The following is a 17,043-nucleotide window of genomic DNA, read 5'->3' as shown; positions in this document are numbered from 1 at the left end:
TATCTGTAAAATATTCACCTTATTTTAATTTTCATATGCAAACCATACAAAATCATACAAATTTTTTTAATTTTTTGGTTGTAATAATTAATGAGTTTTAATATTATAGCAAATAATTTTTTTTTTTGCTTTAATTAGCAAAAAAATGCAGCAAAATGGATATTTTATAGTTACTGTTCTTTCTTATCAGGCTTTTCTTATCATTTCTTATATATGGTAAAAAGATTTTAATTAATATAAAACTTACATTTTCTTCTTCCTTCCCTTTGTCTTTTTTTTCAGAATTCTAAAAAACAACAATACACTATGATAAAAACATAAAAAATTTTTTTTTTTTTTTTTGAAAAACATGAAAAAAAATTTTAGTCTATTTTATTTGATCTTTCTGACAGAAATATTTAAAAGTTTTATTATTGTAAACCATTAGTACTTTCAAAAAATACTAATGGTTTGAAATAGTGTTGAGCTTTTACCAACTTTTAAATTTACCGGTAAATCGGTAAAAAAAGCATAATTTACCGGTAAATATTGGTAAAATTAGTAAAAAATAAATAAATCATAGAAACTCGTATAAAAATTTTTTTGTTTTAAAATCAAGTCTTTAAAAGATTCAGATTTAACATCTTTATTGATAATTGTTATATTGATAAAAAATGAGCTTTGAGGAAACAAAATGTATCAAGTAAGTTGTCATTCATTCTGGATTGAATTTTGGTCACAAATAATCCAGCAGCAGAGAAGGCTCGCTCAGCTCAATACTTGTTGGAGGGATAGTCTTCAGCGCATTGAAAAAAGTTCAAGATTGGCAATTCTCTTTCCAGTAGCTTCATAGACAAACATTTTTTTTGAAATGGCTTTGAATTCGTCGTTTGAATTGTGGTGCTGTTTTTTGGTTGAATGCTGAATTGCTTCTTCAAGTTCATCTTTAAGTGAAAGTGGATTTTCATTGAGATTTTCTGAGCCACACACTTCTTGAATGAATTCTAAGAACTCTATGTTATCTGGATTCATTGGGAATAGTCTAGATAACAAATCTTTGGCAGTCTTTTGAAGTACAGACTTCGAAGGCATTTTGAAAACTCCATGTTCTTTAATGTCGGATAAATATTCTGGATTGGAAAGGTATCTGTACAAGCTTACAAGGTTGCTCTGCCTTCCCTCTTCAAAATGTCTCAGAATTGCACTCTTCATTGCAATACAAAGAGTTGAATCTTGTTGTTTCAGTCTGTTTATAAGAAACTTGAAAATTCCCTCAGCAGTAAGAAGAGTTGCATCCTGTTGGTAAAGGGCTTCTGCTGCCAATTTGACTGTTCAAGAGCAGCAACAATGCCATATAAAATGTATACTTCATCATTACTGCAAATCAAATGTGGAGAAACGTCTTTCAACATTTTTCTGAGTGAACCTCTAACTTTGAGAAACTGTTGAATCATCGACAGTAGATTGATCCATCCTGTTCTGCAGTCAAGGATAAATGAAACCGCTTTTCTGTGCTGTTTCTTGATTTCTTCAAGGAGGACATTATTTTTGACTGGAATTTTCAAAACAACTTGACAATTTTTCGGACTTTTGTGATGACAGATTGCAAGTGCACTTTCATTTTTGGAATGGGAATGTTTTCATCCATGGCAGCATCAAGAAAACTGACTTCGGTGTCAGATTCGGATTCATCACTGCTGACTTCATCTTTGTTGCTTGCTACTTGCAATTTTTTGACAAATGAATTCCATGGGTGTAACACATTTGATGCTCAGTTGAAACAGTTTCCAAAGTTAACCATCATGGAAGCTCCATCTGCAACTGAGCAGACAATGCTGTCCCTAATGTTTAACCCAAATTCGGCCACTTTTTCTGTGACAACTGCTGCAGCTTTTTCAGCTGACAGTGATCCAGAAATTCGAGTCAACCCCAGATTTCAGTATGAGTGTTTTTGATGAATATTAATATTCATGTACCTTCGATTTTTCAAAGAAGTGTACTCATCCAGTGTAATTGAAAAGCATTTTCCAATGGTCACTAAAGATTTAAAAGTATTTTTAAGGTCATTTCTCACGCCAGCTGCAAACTTTTTAACTGACTGGATTGCTTGCTTGTGATTTTTTAGAAAATCATAACCTTTTTCACACATGGCAAATCGAATGAAAGAGTTGTTAACAATGACGTGGAAACTAAATCCATCCAGTGCTGTAAGTCTTGAAATCACTTCTTCAATTGGTTGCTATGGGAAAAAAGTTGAAATCTTAGGCTTTTTTGATTCTGTTGCAGCTTTTGTTGTTAACTTTTCCTGTGTTTCTTTTTTGATTCTTCGTTTTTTGTCTAGGTGATACCACATTCCACATATTTTGCAAGTCACTGTTTTTCCTTTGTTTAAGGTGGTTTCCAAACGCCTGACATTTTGACCGAAAGTAAATCAAATTGATTGATAAATGCAACAATAAATATATCACAAGAAAGTAGTAATGTTTTTCTTAAAATGTTCAGACGAAACTTAACCAACAGAATTAGTTTCCAAACAAAACAAACAGTTTAGTTGATAGAAAAGTGATTATTAAATTTTTAATTTATTGATTAAGCTATTTCAAACCTTTTAAAATATTTTAAATATTTTTAAAAATATTTTCTAATTCCTAATCTTATTATATTCCTTATTCCTAATCTTATTATACTTAACCTAATCTTTATTTTCCTAATCTATTATTTTCCTAATCTTTATTAAATCCTTGTCTTTATTGTATTGTAAATTGTCTTTTTCCTAATGTAATTTGTCTTTTTCCTATGAACTTGTAATTTGATGTCAGATCAGGTTATCCTGCTACTGGTAACATGTAACCCAGTACAATCTGCTTCATGTCCTGCTGCCTTGTAGGATATGCCTTTTTAGGCAAAGGCTAGAAGATGCCAACTCCGATTTAAAACACCCCATGCCTTGGGGCTCTTGGTTGAGTAAAGGCTAGAGATGGTGTCTCGATAAAAATACTCATCTTGGGCAGATGTTAAATGCACCCGGCTACTGTCTTGTAGAAGGCCTCCTAGGCAAAGACTTAAGGGGTAAACAGATTCTATTTGTTGACCAGCCTCGCCTCTTCATTTATTAGACTGGCGCAGATGTCTTTTTAATACACTGTTTCCAGTTTAGGATGTTGAATGCTGGATCTTCTTGAATCAATGCATGGGTTTTGCTTGTGTCTCTGTTTTTATGACTAGGCAACTCATTCTATTATCTCCTAATGAGGGTACAGCTCTAAAACTCAGTTTTATGGTTCTGAGGCCGGCTGGTAGTCAGGTTTCCCGAACTCTGTGGTAGCTCTCAGAGAGGCTGATTGCATCAACAGCTGAAAAATATCAAAGTATTAACAGTGCCATGTTGCGCATGGATGGTGTCCCTGTTTGTACTTTTGGCCACATTTGGAGCCCTTTGTTATGGCTTAGGGTTTTTTAGTAGTAATGAGACAATTGCTTGGGCTATTAAACAGTGTTCTGAGTACTATCTACGCTTTGAGTCAAGTTCTTCTATCTAATTTAAAAATGAATAAAGTACCAAAAACTATAAAACACAAAAAACCATCATCATCACCAAGTTCTCTAAACCTATCATTCACTAATATTTGTGGTCTTCGAAGTAACTTTTCTTCTGTTGAGTCTTATCTCTTGCAAAGTTCACCAGACCTACTTGCTCTTTGTGAGACTAATTTGAGTTCAGCTGTCTCATCTTGTGATCTTAGTGTTGATGGTTATCTTCCTCTAATTCGTAAAGACTCCATTAGTCACATGTTTGGCCTGAGCATTCACATTTGTAAGAATTTACCCATTTGTCGTGAAACTAGGTTTGAAACCACAGACTATTCTTTTATGTGCTTTCGTTTAGCACCACTTCACTCTATTGCCTTTCTCTTTGTTCTATATCGCTCTCCTTCATCTCAAGACTGCACACTTTTTGACGTTATTTCTGATCATATTGACCAAGCCCTCTCTCTTTATCCATCAGCTAATATAGTTGTTGTTGGTGACTTTAATGCTCACCACTCTGAATGGCTTGGCTCTAGTGTCAGTGATTCGGCAGGCATTAAAGCCCACAAATTTTGCCTTTCTCAATCCCTAACTCAATTAGTCAACTTTCCAACTCGCTTTCCAGACAACCCGAATCATTTACCTTCTCTACTCGACTTATGTCTTGTTTCTTATCCTAGTCAGTGCTCAGTTTCTCCACATTCACCCTTAGGTGCTTCTGATCACAGTTTGATCTCTCTAAAACTATTATCTCATTCTTCTTCATCAACTGAATCCCCCAATTATCGAACCTCTTACAACTACAGTAAAGCTGACTGGGATTCTTTCCATGATTTTCTTCGTGATGGCCCTTGGGTAGAAATCTTTCGTCTTCCTGTCGACAAATGTGCTTCTTACATAACTTCGTGGATTCAGGCTGGCATGGAATCTTTTATTCCCTCTCGACGATTCCAGGTCAAGCCTTACTCTCCTCCATAGTTTTCTTCACACTGTGCTGCTGCGATTGCCAATCGAAACCGTTACTTCCATATTTATCAGCAAAACAATTCTCCAGAAAACAGGCATCTCTTTATTACTGCTAGAAACAATTGTAAAAAGGTTTTGTCTAACGCCAAAACCCGCTATTCTCAGGTCATGAAATCTCGTATCTCATCTCAAAACTTAGGTTCTCGTGACTTCTGGAGAATCTTTAATAATATCAATAATAAGGGCAAATCTATAATTCCACCTCTCTTGAATGGTTCAGACTTTGTCACATCACCTAAAGACAAAGCTGAATTGTTTGCTAAAAACTTTTCACCAATATCATCTCTTGATTCCACTAGCTGCTTTCTACCTGATATTACCAACAAACAGGTTGATCCATTGCTTGACATTCATATCACTCCAGCATCTGAATCTAAAGTGATTTCCTGCCTAGACTCTTCTACAGCTTGTGGGCCAGACAACATACCTGTTATTGTCTTGCAGAAGTGTTCTCCGGAGCTGTCGCCTATACTCTCAAAACTATTCAACAAGTGCTTATCAGAGTCTTGCTTTCCAGCCTGCTGGAAAGCGGCATCTGTTATCCCTATCTTCAAAAATTCTGGAGAGCGATCTGATTCATCTAACTACCGTCCCATAAGTCTTCTTCCTATCATAAGCAAGGTTTTTGAATCTTTAATTAAGAAACACTTAATTTCTCATCTTGAATCTAATCACTTACTTTCTGACCATCAATATGGATTTCGATCTTCTCGTTCTACAGCTGATTTGTTAACAGTAATAACTGACAGGTTTTATCGTGCATTAGACAAAGGTGGAGAGGCTAAGGCCATCGCTCTTGACATTTCAAAAGCTTTCGATAAAGTTTGGCATGCTGGTCTTCTTCATAAGTTTCCTTCTTATGGTGTATCCGGCAACATCTTTAAGATCATTGAATCCTACCTTTCCAATCATAGCATAAAAGTTGTCCTCGATGGACAACACTCATCTTCTTATTCTGTAACTTCAAGGGTTCCTCAAGGTTCTATCCTTGGCCCTATATTCTTTTTTTTTATTGATTGAGAGAGAATCGTTAATGTAAATTAACGATCTGGAAGATCGTTAATTTACATTAACGATCTTCTACAATAACGATCATTAATCTGCTTGGAGTGGGCATATCTTCTTACAATAACGATCATTAATTTGCTTGGAGGGGGCATTTGAGCTTGAAAAAGATCTTACTTCTGCTACAGCATGGGGCTCTCAGTGGCTGGTGAACTTTAACTCAGATAAAACTCAATTTTTTTCAGCCAATTGTTATCGCAATAATTTAGAACTTCCTATATTTATGAACGGTGATGTACTCGATGAGTCACCTACTCTTCATCTTCTAGGATTAACTCTTACTTCTAATCTTTCTTGGAAACCATATATCAAATCAGTTGCAAAATTAGCCTCTGCTAAGGTTGCATCTCTTTATCGAGCTCGTCACTTTCTTACTTCGGATTCTATTCTCTATCTCTATAAATCTCAAATCCGGCCTTGTATGGAATATTGTTGCCATATCTGGGGCAGATCTTCTAATGATGCCCTTTCTCTTTTAGACAAGGTGCAAAAACGTGTTGTAAACATAGTTGGACCTGCTCTTGCAGCCAACCTCCAACCATTATCACATCGTCGTAATGTTGCTTCTCTTTCTCTTTTCTACAAATACTATAATGGGCACTGCTCTAAAGAGCTAGCGTCTCTTGTGCCATCTACTATAATTCATTCTCGTGTTACTCGTCATTCAATTAAGTGTCATCCTTTTTCTGTGACTGTTCCTAAGTGCTCCAAAAATGCTTATTCGTCTAGTTTTTTTCCTCGAACATCAGCTCTTTGGAATTCGCTTCCTTCATCTTGCTTTCCTGACTCATATAATTTGCAATCTTTTAAGTCGTCTGTCAATCATTATCTTGCTCTACAATCTTCATCTTTTCTCTTTCAGTAACTTCCAACTTTAATTAGTGGCTGCTTGCAGCCTTGTTGGAAGCGAAGATGTTTAAAAAAAAAAAAAGAAGCATTTTTGAGCATAATAATTCTGATTACCATCTTCGTTTTTTAGAGTTTTGTTATAGAGACAAACAAATAAACAAGTATACATAACATTAGGAATGATGTTTCGAATGGGTTTCTGACCGTGATAAAGAAATTTTAAACAATAAGAATATATTTATGATACTCTACTAGGTGCGGCTGAAAATCATAACTTCTTTTTACAGCAAAATATTATTCACAAAGGTAGCAAAGAAAAGAAGATTAATTTCATAATTGGGGACTTTAAATGAATTGTTCAATTTATAGTATAGTAAAAATCTTCTACCGAAATTTGTTGACATAATTTTACCGATACCATTTTAATACCGATACAATTTTACTAGTAAATATTCGGTAAAAGCTCAACCCTAGTTTGAAATAACCTTAACTTAATAAAGGGGTATAACATGAATTGCAAAAAGAAAAACCTGCAAAAATGTATTTGTTGATAGATTTATCACTAAAAAAATTTTTAATAGTTAGAAACCAGTAAGTGTTTCCTTTTTATGAATCAATAGCTGTTCTATTTCAAATAATTATTTTACAGTTTTTCTCACAATTATAACATAAAACACAATTTCTATTTTTTATCTATATTTTATTAATAATTTTTTTATTATTTTTATATTATAACTTGATTAATTTTTTTAATTTTTTTTCAACATAAAAACATGTTATATTTTGAAACTTTTTTTGTAAAATTAAATACTAGCTGACTAGACCCATAAAAATAAGGGTCTTTGTAAGTCTATTCCGCACCTACTTACTCTATACTTTTTATTCATTTATATATCCTAGCAGTCCATGCCCATAAAACACAGATCTTCACCAAACCGACCATTTCTATCCTTATCTGTTCCCCACCGATCATTTATATACTTATTCCTTATTTACTTCAATATTTTTTAGTAAAATAATTCATTTTAAAGAATTGCTTTAAGAACAAAAAAAGCGCACTTTTTTCACTAACGTAGAGCTTAAAAGAGAATTATAAAATTGCTTGTTTTACTCCTAGATGCATTTCTTCATTTATCCAATGGTTATACATATATTATTCACAATCGTTCAATATACGCCCGGTAAACTTAATGCAAAAGATGTTTACACTTATAGACATTTGTACCTAATGCTATACAAATGGCGAAACTAAGAGGATGACGTAATTTTAGCAAACAGAAATCATCAAGAGAGGGGAGAGCCATGACAAATCTAAAATTGAAGTTTCAAATTTTCTACTTAGATAAGACAACATGTTTCGTATTTTTTACAATATTACCAATTTTTTTAAATACAATAACCATTCAAGAGTTTTGATTGTTTGTGAAAAATCATTAACAGTATTAACAGATTCAAAACAATTCTTTGAATCACTATTTTAAATTCCATTTTATTTATATAGTCTAAACAAACTGTCTGCCCCATAATAACTTTTATGCAATGAATGTGACCCACATTGTCACAACTAAAACACCATTGAACCATAACATTTTCTCCTCCATATTTAACAGTAGCTAACTGATATTTTAAATTAAATTTTACTCCTACTAGAGTTTTTCATACTACTGTTACTACTAAAAAATAAAATTGGATTCGTCCAAGAAATCTGCCTTTTTTATTTTGGACAAAAAGTCAAATGGATTACTTTGACATATTTGTGTCATGAAACTCACATCTCATTGTATTATTTTCAAGCAATCTCGTGAGAATCATTCATGGAATACTTTACCTACAATCTATCACCCTTTTCAGTTGTAACTTTAGATCTTTTAGTGCAAGATTTATTTTCAATAACTTTGCACTGACAAAATCTCTTGATAATGTGATTTATCCCTGATTTTAAAGCATAGTAAACATCAGAAATCTTTCTGTAAAAGATTTTTCTCTCATATTTTATAACTAATTTTTTTATTTCATTTGTAACTTCATTACTCTTTCCAATATTTTAAGCCCTACAGAAATATTTCTTAGCTATATATATATAGAATAATTAACCTTAATTTAAAACCTTTTTTAGAGAACTTTTTTGACACTCCAGAAACTATAATTAACAATGCCAACAGACTAAAGAGGGTATATATATATAAATAAATATATATATATATATATATATATATATATATATATATATATATATATATATATATATATATATATATATATATATATATATATATATATATATATATATATATATATATATATAGAGAGAGAGAGAGAGAGAGAGAGAGAGAGAGAGAGAGAATAAGAAACCTTAATTTAAAGCCTTTTTAAGAGAAAAGAACTTTGTTGACAATCCAGAAACTATAGCTAATAATGTCAACAGACTAAAAACAATCCTCCACACTATGTATGTAAGTTATACATATAAGTTGACTTTACATGGACAAGATAGTATGGCTTAACTGAACAAAATTTTAAGTTACTTAACTTGTTCTGTCTGCAATTTTATTATACATACATAAATATATATAATAAATATATATATATATATATATATATATATATATATATATATATATATATATATATATATATATATATATATCTTCCCCATTTTGATCGTAGAACTAACACAATCCTCAATAGCATATCTTTCCATACTTTGGCCTCTAATGGAACTCTCAGCACTAGATATATCTAAATCACTTGGTGTAGATGTCAGTTTCTCATGTGTTACGCTTTTATTCTACCTTAATGTCTTTTTCACTTACTCTCATTTTTCAAAAGTCATTTGACAATGGTGAAATTCCAAGCTCATGGTCCAAAGCAAATATAAGACATTTATTTAAGAAGGGCTCCAGAATCGACCAATCAAACTACAGACCAATATCCCTCACCTCGATTCCGTGTTAAATAATGGAGAAATTAGTTAAGAAGGCAATCATGCTGCATCTAAAAACAAACAATCTTTGATCAAATAGTCAACATGGATTTTTAGAGAAAAAAGCATGCATTACAAATCTCCTTGAAACAATGGACTTCTTGACTGGAAATATAGCCAGAAAGCTACCAGTTGACGCCGTATTTCTGGATTTTGCTAAAGCTTTTGACAAAGTCCCACCTCAACGAATGCTTTACAAATTAAAAATGTACGGAATCAAAGGCAATCTTCTCAATTGGATAAAAGCTTTTCTACTCAACAGGTCTCAACAAGTCATCCTTGGTGACACTCAATCAAATTGGTTACCTGTGACAAGTGGAGTTCTGCAAGGATCAGTTTTGGGTCCAATTTTATTTGTCATTTTCAACAATGATCTGCCAGATGTAATAAGCAAAGAAAACAGTTGTAAGATCAACGCTGATGACACTAAAATCCTAAGCATTGACAACTCACTTGTTGCTCAACTTCAACTTTAATCAGATATTGACCAAATTGTTCATCGGACTAAATCTTGGCTCATGGAGCTAAATGCAAAGAAATGCAAGGTTATGCACTTTGGCCAAAAAAATTAACTCCTTTTAAGTACTCAATGGAGGAATTAGACCCTTGTTCAATAACGACTCGAACTACATTGGAAGCAACCACCTCTGAGCGTGACTTGGGAATTCAAATTACCAATGATCTTAAAGTAGAAACCCAATCCATCATTGCCTCATGTAAAGCAAATCAAATGCTAGGCATCCTAAAACACACTTTTCAATCTTGTGATGCTTCTTTATGGAAACAACTCTACTCCACCTACACCCGTCTTTTACTTGAGTTTGCAATTCCAGCTTGGAACCCTCATTTGGTGAAGGATGAACAAACTATTGAATTAATACAGCGCAGAGCCACAAAAATACCAGACAAACTGAAAAAGTTAGACTACAAGTCCAGATGTTTACAACTTGGCCTATCTTCTCTTGTTGAACATCGTAAATGAGGTGACCTCATCCAAAAATATAAAACTATTAATAACACCGACATAGTCAACTGGCACTTTCCCCTCACCACAATTCCACCAAGAGCAAATCATAAAGAAAGACTTCACCGTGAAAAGTACAGCAATAATTTAGCTAATTTCCACTTTTTAACAATCGCATTGCCAATGCATGGAATATGTTACAAGTAATCGATTCTCCAACTGTCAGCAGTTTTAAAGCGAGCCTCGATACGCTCTAATGTTACTACAGCTCGCAGCTTTCCTTAGCGAAAGTTGCAATATGAGCTTCACAAAAACTAACTGTAATCTGACAATCTATGTTTTGTATTTTGTCAATTATTTTTACTTATGTTGTAACAAATATATACTACTACTACTACTACTACTACTACTACTACTACTACTACTACTACTACTACTACTACTACTACTACTACTACTACTACTACTACTACTACTATATAAATTAAAGAAATGATTTATTACATCCAGTTAGGGGCCAGTTATACACACCATGAATTTTAATATTAATCTTCTTGTTATTCAACAATTATGTAGAAGACAGTAACACTGCAATTTACTGTATTTTGAAACTAAGAGTTACTGACATCTTTGGAAATAAAAGTATACTTAGAAAATACCTAAATTAGACTTTGCAGCAACTACTCCCCAAAAGCTAGGTAAATATAATCAAATCAAAATCAAATCAATATATTTTCACTTTAATAATAACTGTATATATACAATCGTGCGGGACATTTACAAACAGTTATAAACTGATGACGCGTAAAGACCTATGATGGTATAAATATAGCATAATAATAATGATAATAATAATAAGTAATAAAAAATAAATAAAAATAAATAGTAATAATAATAGTAATAAATAGTAATAATAATATTAAATACAGTAATATAATAAGTACTATCTATATATTTTACTATATATAGGTATATATTTTACTATATATTTATCTATATATATTATAGTGATTATCATAAGGATAATGCAAAAAAAATATATATATATATAAGAAAATATAAAAATCATAACAATATCAATAACAAAAAATATAACAGTAAAAAGAAGGAAAGAAAGGAAGAAGAGTCAAAGAAGTAGAAGTCATAGGAGTTTTGTTGTGATCCAGCATTTTTCAAGCATAGAAAAATTGAATATGAATTAAAGAAAAAGAAAAAGAAAAAAAAAAAAAATTGTTATAGAGAATTAAGCGGGACGATTGCATAGAAAATAGTTTATTGTTTATTTATTACATGCTATATGGTTTAGTAGTGCCACAAATTTTAGAGCCATATAACTTTACAGGATGATGAAAATGAGGGTACTTGATTGTGACTAAATGAACATTTATATATTTTTATGTTTTATTTTTAGTTTTATGTTTTTATTTTTATTTTATTTTTATTTTATGAGTTTTATATTTTTATTTCTATTTTATGGGTTTTATATTTTTATTTCTATTTTTGGTTTTATATTTTTATTCTTATTTTTATTTTTATTTATGAGATATTTTAATTTTTTTCTATGTTACTTTTATTATATTAAAAATTTAGTTATAGAGAATAACTAGGGGGTGATTGCATAACTTATAGTTCATTGATAATTTTTACTGAAGATAAATTTTTTTACATGGGTTATAAAGGCATTTCTATTTGATATTTTGGAGAATATTTTTTTAGTTTCAACAGGAAGAGAGTTCCAACATTGAATTGATTGATACTTGATTGACTTTATGCCATACTTGTGTGTTTGTTTTAAAGGCATAGAAAGACTACAATAAGATACAGACCTAAGTTTATAACTATGAACATCATTTGTGAATTTAAAATAGCTAGTGAAGCAGCTAGGCGTATTATGGTGGACAATGTCCCATACAAGAACACAGTTTGATAAGTAGATAAGTTCGTCAAGCTTTAAAATTTTAGAAAGATTATACAGTATGTCAGAACAAAAACTGTTAGGTTGAAAGTGAATTATTCTTAAAGATTTATTCTGGAGATTTGTAAGGTTTTTTTTATAAATGGATGGACTTTGCCCCCATATCTGACAACCATAGCGTAGAGTGGGAGTTAAAAATAGCATGCCAAATATTCACAAGGGTTTCATAATTCACAAAATGCCTTATTTTGGTAAGCATTCCATTTGCTCGACTTAATTTGTTTGATATGGACTTAATTTGTTGAATGAACAAAAGATTTTCATCTAATAATATGCCCAGATATTTTATTTTATCTACAATATTTAGTTTTTGTTCACTAATTCTAAAATTAAGTTTTTTGGTCATTTTTTTGCCTTGAGGTTTAAATAGAACTAATTCAGTTTTTTTGACATTCAAAGATATTTTGTTTGATCGCAGCCATTGAACCAGTGATGCCAGGTCATAATTTAGGTATTTATTTAGCTTTTTTAAAGACTTATCTACAATCAGAAGGTTAGTGTCATCAGTAAAATGATACACCTTTGAGTATTTAATACATGTGTTTAAATCATTTATGTAGATAAAGAAAAGAAGCGGACCCAGAGTTGAACCCTGAGGAACACCTATAGATGTAAACTTAGTAGTGGATGAGATATTACCAATAGTAACACTTTGTGGACGATGGTTTAGATATGACTTAAACCAGTTCAGTGCAATTCCCCTTACACCATAATGATACAGTTTTGATAATAAAATTTCATGGTTGACAGTATCAAAAGCTTTTTGCAGGTCAACAAACACTCCACCAGCAAATTGCTTTTGATCCAAAGCCTCACATATGATTTCAGTTATATCTATGAGTGCTTGGTTAGTAGAGTGTTTCTTTCGGAATCCAAATTGCAGATTATATAAGCTATCTGATAGATTTAAAAAACTGAGCAGCCTGTTATACATAAATTTTTCAATTAGTTTACCTATATTTGAGAGTAAGGATATAGGCCGATAGTTACAAGGATCTTGTTTACAGCCGCTTTTAAAAATTGGAACAACTTCTGCAACTTTAAATAAGTCAGGGAATATCCCTGATTGAAAAGATTGATTTATTATAATACTCAAGGGGAAGCTCAATTCTTGAGATGATAAGGTCATTATTTTTGAAGGAATGCTATTGGGACCGGTGCTTTTTTTGGATTCAAGAGGGAAATATAGTCATTTACTTCTTGAGGAGTAACTGGAGATATAAAAAAAGTATCAGGATTTTGATTTTTCAAATAGTGGCTGAAGTGAAATCTAGGAGGTATATTTTCTTTAGAAAGTTTATCTGCAATTGAAGAGAAGTAATCATTATAAAAATAATGAAGTACAAGAAGCTGTTTTTTACTAGTTTGCTTACTAAAGATGCAATGTACAATAAAAAAAAATTCATATTACAAGACATAAAAATACATGATATAAGATTTTATATTTATTTCGGCAATTACTAAAAAAACAAATTTTCTATCAAAACATTGTTTAATCAAGATTTTCTTTTTTAATAAAAAACCCTTCTTTAAATTTTTTTTGAGAATACAATTATTCCTAACATATTTTAACTTGCTATGCTTTAATACCTGTAACCAAAAGTACAATAAGTATTCAAGTTTAAAGCAGATAAATACTGCACTTATTAAATATTGTTGTGTGCTTTTTGCATAATTTTTAACAAAATCTGCAGTAAAATTTTTTATAAACATAATAAGTTTAACTTATTATGCTTAGCAAGAAGTTTTAATCACACTTTATTATATCTAAAGATTTTGCATTAAAAGTACAATGTGTAATAGAAAAAGTACTAGTAGTTATTTTCGTATTATCAAAACTTTTTGCACAATATAATCATCTAGCACAAACCTAGCCAAATGTTATAACAATTGAAACATGAAAAAATCAGTTATGCAATGCTTTTTATTTTAATATGCAACATATAAACCAGTAATTGTAAGAACTAAGCTATCTAAACTGGTTAAATCTCAAAATAAAAAAATTATGCATAAAATAATTAACTTACCTTTTCTTTATCTTTTTTAAGTTTTACAGGCATTTTAGAAAACCAATCCAGCTTAGACGATTCTAGTTTAACCACTGATACAAAAAAAAAACTTGTTTAAATAAAAATAAAAAATCTAGTAAAAAAATGATAATATGTTTTGCTATCTCTAAAATGTAAACAATCTTATTTGTGAAAGCATAGGTCGTACGCTAGCCATTTTATTGAAAACAGGAAATCTGTCAACAGTGGTAAAAGGGCAAATGGTAGTAATGAGGAGTTTCGATCGGCGTAAAAATCGGATAAGGGTTCAAGTCGCTCGCTAATAACACCTGATATAAAGTATATCTAAAAACAATCCACATATATAGATACAAATACATGCATACAAATAGATATAAATAGTTCCACTTTCTCTCTAAGCTTTCTCTCTCTTTAAGCTCTTTCTCTCTCTAAGCTCTTTCTCTCTCTTAGCTCTCCTCTCTCTCTAAGCTCTCTCTCTCTTTAAGCTCTCTGAATACACTTCTCAGACAAACTTCTGAAATTTGTACTGTATTCTTAATTAATTTTAAACTTAATTAATCTTAATTAATTTTAAACTTAATTAATCTTTCCATCATCCATTGGTACCATGAATAGTATCTTAATAGTTCTATAATTTGAAACAATTGTTTTAGTCGATTATTGTACGTTATTATTTAAAAAATGTGCCAATGTGTTAAGTTGAAGAAGCTATTGTTATCATACTAATCAGAGTTTCTTCAATTTTTACATATGGCTGTAAAAAATAGCTCTTGACTCATAACAACACCAAAACAATAAAATTATACATTTCTTGTTTTTGAACGAAAATAATGTCTTTTTTATTGCTATTTACTAAATATACTTTTTCAAATTTTAAAAAAACTCAATGCCTTTTTTTTTGACAGTATGCACGATGACAAGACAATCAATCAATCAAGATGGACAAGATACAGAAACATTTTAGATCAGAATTTTTTACCAGAAAGAAATTAACAATGCATATCAGGATTCTGCTTTTCGAATTTTACTTACAGTGCCGTGGCTAGTGGGTTGGATCCTTGATTTATTAAAAGATTTTCCACTAGGTATCAGGGACGGATCCAGGAAATTTTGGTGAGGAGGGAGGGGGGGCAGGGGTTTGAATGTTGAAAAATTTTCGCAAATCTCATTTGCGTCTCCATAGAAAAAAAAAAAAGGTCTTCTATTTCTAAGATATTTTAGACGTAAATGTGATACAAAATACAGAAATATTTCAACATCTCGCCACCTTCCTTACCAATGGTGCGAAGTATGCCCAGAACTCGCTTTGAACCCCAGATCTCTAGCTTTTAAAAGCAAACGTTCTAACCACTACGCCATGGCCGCAGTAATAACTATTATATCTCAGGAATACGGGACCACTGGGTTTTCTTCTGGAATTATTATTAGCATTTTTATAAATATAATTTTATGGTAGCTTATTTTTATTTGTTTTTTATTTTAAAACTTTTGAAAATTTAAAACTACATTATATATATATATATATATATATATATATATATATATATATATATATATATATATATATATATATATATATATATATATATATATATATATATATATATATATATATATATATATGTATATATATATATATTAGTAGAAAATCACTTAACAAAAATTTTTTCCATTTAACACTGTGTTTCATCAACAAAGATTCATCAGAAATGCATTTCTGATGAATCTTTGTGATGAAACACAGTGTTAAATGGAAAAAAATTTTGTTAAGTGATTTTCTACTAATATATAATTGCTCTGTTCTTTTAAGAACATTGAGCACTCTATTGTGTAGAATACTTTTTAAAGTTGTTTAAATATATATATATATATATATATATATATATATATATATATATATATATATATATATATATATATATATATATATAGTATGTATGTATGTATGTATGTATGTATGTATGTATGTATGTATGTATGTATGTATGTATGTATGTATGTATGTATGTATGTATGTATGTATGTATGTATGTATGTATGTATGTATGTATGTATGTATGTATGTATGTATGTATGTATGTATGTATGTATGTATGTATGTATATAACAGGGCGCGACAAATCGTTTTTTTTAATAAACGTTGACGTTTGTTTCTTTATATATTGACAAACGTCTAATTTAAGAGGTATGTAAAATAACTGGGCTGACAACACGGGAAGAAGTCCCCCCCTACCCCATCCCTTCCCCCATCATACTCTCCCACATTTTTTCTAAAGGCTTATTTTTTTTTTAAAGTTTAAAAAAGAAATTCTAGATATAGAGGACTTTTTTTTAGAAATAGTTGGTTCCACTTCAAAACTCGCGTCGTTGGCCACGAATAAGCCAGTTATATTTTCAATTCTTTCAATTTTTTTTTTTTTTACTCAATTAATTTTTTATTAAATTATAAGGGAGTTTTATTTTTAAATAACTTTATTTTTCTAGTTAATAAGATATGTAATAACTAGATATATCAAAGATGCTTATTAAATTTTATCAATTTTTTATTAATTCAAAACAATTTTTCACTCTTTTGCAAAGTGCGCGCAACTAAATGATAACAGTTATCATTAGTTACTAATATGCATTAACCTTAAAACTCTAA

General features: G+C 30.7%; 1 protein-coding gene across 1 annotated transcript in view; it reads right to left on the bottom strand.

Moving 5' to 3' along the window:
- LOC101235093 (serine/threonine-protein phosphatase 2A 56 kDa regulatory subunit gamma isoform) overlaps positions 1 to 14,652 on the bottom strand; it is a 61,194-nt gene extending 46,542 nt beyond the window's left edge. Inside the window, exons 1-2 of the mRNA XM_065804836.1 lie at positions 14,397 to 14,652; positions 248 to 286 (exon numbers count right to left, since the gene is read on the bottom strand). Coding sequence (XP_065660908.1) covers positions 248 to 286; positions 14,397 to 14,429 — 72 coding nt within the window. The 5' untranslated portion in view covers positions 14,430 to 14,652. The remainder of the gene's footprint in view (positions 1 to 247; positions 287 to 14,396) is intronic.
- Positions 14,653 to 17,043: the final 2,391 nt, after the last annotated feature.

The sequence above is a fragment of the Hydra vulgaris genome, chromosome 09, assembly GCF_038396675.1.
Source record: "Hydra vulgaris chromosome 09, alternate assembly HydraT2T_AEP".
NCBI lineage: Eukaryota > Metazoa > Cnidaria > Hydrozoa > Anthoathecata > Hydridae > Hydra > Hydra vulgaris.
Note: the sequence above shows the minus strand (reverse complement) of the source record. Positions and strands in the feature narration are given on the sequence as shown.